The sequence below is a fragment of the Propithecus coquereli genome, unplaced genomic scaffold, assembly GCF_000956105.1.
Source record: "Propithecus coquereli isolate 6110/MARCELLA unplaced genomic scaffold, Pcoq_1.0 Scaffold885, whole genome shotgun sequence".
NCBI lineage: Eukaryota > Metazoa > Chordata > Mammalia > Primates > Indriidae > Propithecus > Propithecus coquereli.
In genome coordinates, this window is record NW_012155118.1 from 14339 (window position 1) to 17425 (window position 3087).

At 49.7% G+C, this 3087-nt stretch overlaps 1 protein-coding gene across 1 annotated transcript; it reads left to right on the forward strand.

Moving 5' to 3' along the window:
- Positions 1 to 1206: 1206 nt before the first annotated feature.
- LOC105826389 lies at positions 1207 to 3074 on the forward strand. Its single transcript, XM_012664366.1, has 3 exons — positions 1207 to 1246; positions 1307 to 1414; positions 2383 to 3074. Exons 1-3 carry the CDS (start codon positions 1207 to 1209, stop codon positions 2991 to 2993), a joined length of 759 nt encoding a protein of 252 aa, XP_012519820.1. The 3' UTR covers positions 2994 to 3074.
- Positions 3075 to 3087: the final 13 nt, after the last annotated feature.

Consider the following 3087-nt stretch of genomic DNA (forward strand, 5'->3'; position numbering starts at 1 on the left):
TGTCTCCTGCCTCTCCCAATTCCCACTCCCTCCTCCAGGGTCCGCGTTGACTACCCCGCGGGTCGGGACAGATATGGACTTTGGAAGAAAGACTGCCCCCATAGGCCTCAGCTGCAAGTTGAGAAATCATCCACCCTGGCTCCAGTCCTTGTAGAAAGTGCAGAATGACGGGGCCGGGGCTCCATTCTAATGAGCCCCAGGGATCCCAAGGTAATGTTAAAGATTGGGGGCAAACCAATAGAATTCCCAGTAGACACCAGGGCAACGCATTCAGTTTTCCAAAAGGCGGTGGGGCCTGTGTCTGATGAAAAAGTTCTAATACAGGGAGCCACGGGAAAAACTAAAGCTTATCCATGGACAAAAACCAGAATAACCTATCTGGGGGCAGGAACTATTACCCATTCGTTCCTGGTGATGCCTGAATGCCCATACCCACGTCTGGGAAGGGACTTGCTCCAGAAGTTGTGGCTACCATAACTTTCCAGGAGGACACAGCTGAACTTTCATTTGACCTAAGTCCCTCTGTTATGCTCCTTACCTGTCCCATATCAGAGGAGTACTTATTGGCAGAAGAAGTATCCGCACACTTGGACTTACGTCAGTGTCTACAGGAACTTCAGAATAAGATCCCTAATGTGTGGGCAGAAACTAACCCACCTGGGTTGGCCTCTCACCAACCTCCTATTGTTGTACAGTTAACTAGCACCGCCACCCCTGTCCGTGTGCGGCAGCACCCCATCAGTCTAAAAGCAAGGAAGGGGATTGCCATCCATATTAAAAGACTCTGGGAGGCGGGCATTTTGGTTCCTTGTCAATCAGCTTGAAATACCCCTCTGCTCCCTGTTCAAAAACCAGGAACTGATGACTACCGACCAGTGCAGGATCTCTGGGAAGTGAACAAGAGGGTCGAGACCATGCATCCAACGGTGCCGAACTCGTACACCCTTCTGAGTTGGCTGACGTGGCCCTTTCTTGGGGCCGAGGAATGAACACAGAGACACAAAGACGCAGACACACGACTGCAGCCCTTACAAAAAGACACAGACGCCACAAAGACAGTATAAGGCTGCAGCAAAAAGCTCTTGCTGTAGCTGCTTTATTCATAACACAGCCTGTTTGGCAACTGTCCCACTGCAATTTCTTTGTTCCCACACTGTCCCGACTCAACACGTCTCTGTTCCTTGTTGTTTCGTCTCCGCAGAGCAGATGTTTGCATCTAAACTCTCTAGCCCCTCCTGTTTGCAGGGTTAGGGCGCTCTGGACTTGCGTGCAAGGCCACAGACATGTTCTTGAGAAAAACAACAAGGAATCGTTCCCAGACACAGGTGTCCTCTACAGTTGGCTGCCTCCGAATCGTCAGGTCTACACTGTACTGGACCTAAAGGATGCCTTCTTCTCACTCCCGTTGTCTGCAGTAAGTCAACCTATTTTTGCCTTTGAATAGACTGATCCGGAGGGAGGATACTCGGGGCAGTTGACCTGGACTAGATTGCCACAAGGCTTGAAAAACTAGCCCACTTTATTTGATGAGGCTTTACGTCAAGACCTAATTCATTTTAGACAAGAGCACCCGTAGGTGACTCTCTTACAGTATGTGGATGATCTTCTGGCAATGGAAGATCGAGCCACTTGCAAAAAGGAAACTGAGGACTTACTGGCAGAGCTGGCCCGATTGGGCTATTGTGCATCAGCTAAGAAGGCTCAGCTCTGTACTCAGACTGCTACCTACCTGAGGTATGAGCTAAAGGGAGGAAAGCGAACTCTCTCTACTGGGAGAATTGAAGCAATCTTAAAGATCTGCAGTCCCAAACCAAGAAGCAGGTGCGTGAGTTATTGAGGGTCGTGGGCTGTTGCAGACTCTGGATCCCTAAGTTCACTGAAATAGTGAAGCCCCTGTATGCCAGCACGGGGGGAAAAGGGGAAGCCCAAGTTTGGACTAAACTAAATCGAAAGCCTTTAAGAGTCTCAAACAGGCGCTTGTAAACGCCCCTGCACTGACCTTACCTGACCTAACTAAGCCTTTCCAGTTACATGTGGCTGAAGCCAGAGAAATAGCCAAGGGGATCCTGGCCCAAAAGCTGGGACCATGGACTAGACCAGTGGCATGTTTATCTAAAAGACTGGACCCGGTGGCCTCTGGCTTGCCAGGATGTGTCCGGGACATTGCTGCGACAGCTGTCTTGGCTAAGGAGGCCTCCAAGCTCACTTTGGGGCAGGACTTGTGCATTATTGCCCCTCACTCAGTAGAGGCCCTGCTGAGAAGCCCGCCTGAGAAATGGCTCTCCAACTCACGCATAACTCAGCATCAAGTGTTGCTATTAGACCCTCCCAAAATTCGCTTCCTAAAAATAGCTTCCCTCAACCCTGCTACTCTGCTCCCAGACGATGAACCGTCAGAGCCACTGCATGACTGCCTGGAAATAGTGGGGTCATTGACTAATTTAAGAGCAGACCTCACTGATCAACCATGGCCAAACCCTGATGAGGAGCTGTACACGGATGGAAGCAGTTACATATCTGAAGGAGTCAGGTATTCAGGGGCGGCTGTGGTCACGGCAGACTGGGTTGTTTGGGCTCAGGCTTTGAGTCATGGGACTTCAGCCCAAAAAGCGGAACTCACAGCCTTAACCCAAACCCTGCGGTGGGGAAAGGACAGAACTGTTACTATCTACACAGATAGTAGATACGCCTTTGCAATGGCTCATGTACACGGAGTGCTTTATCAGGAGCGAGGCCTACTGACCTCTAAAGGCAAGGAGATAAAGAATAAACTTGAAATTCTGGCCTTGTTAGAAGCCATATGGTTACCAAAAAATGTGGCTATCATCCACTGTAAGGGGCACCAGACGGCTAATTCCCCAATAGCAAAAGGAAATGCTTTTGCTGATGTGATGGCCAAAGAGGTAGCTCAAAAACCAGTGGGGCCTCTCCAGATTCTTCCTGTTTTGTCTGAATGGCTTCTACTACATTCCCCAACCTATACCAATGGATAAAATAAATTGGGAAAAGCCTTAAAGGTTAGAACTGCTACAAGAGGGTGAAAGGTCCTTCCAGACAACAGAATTCTGGTTCCCGAACACCTGGGGC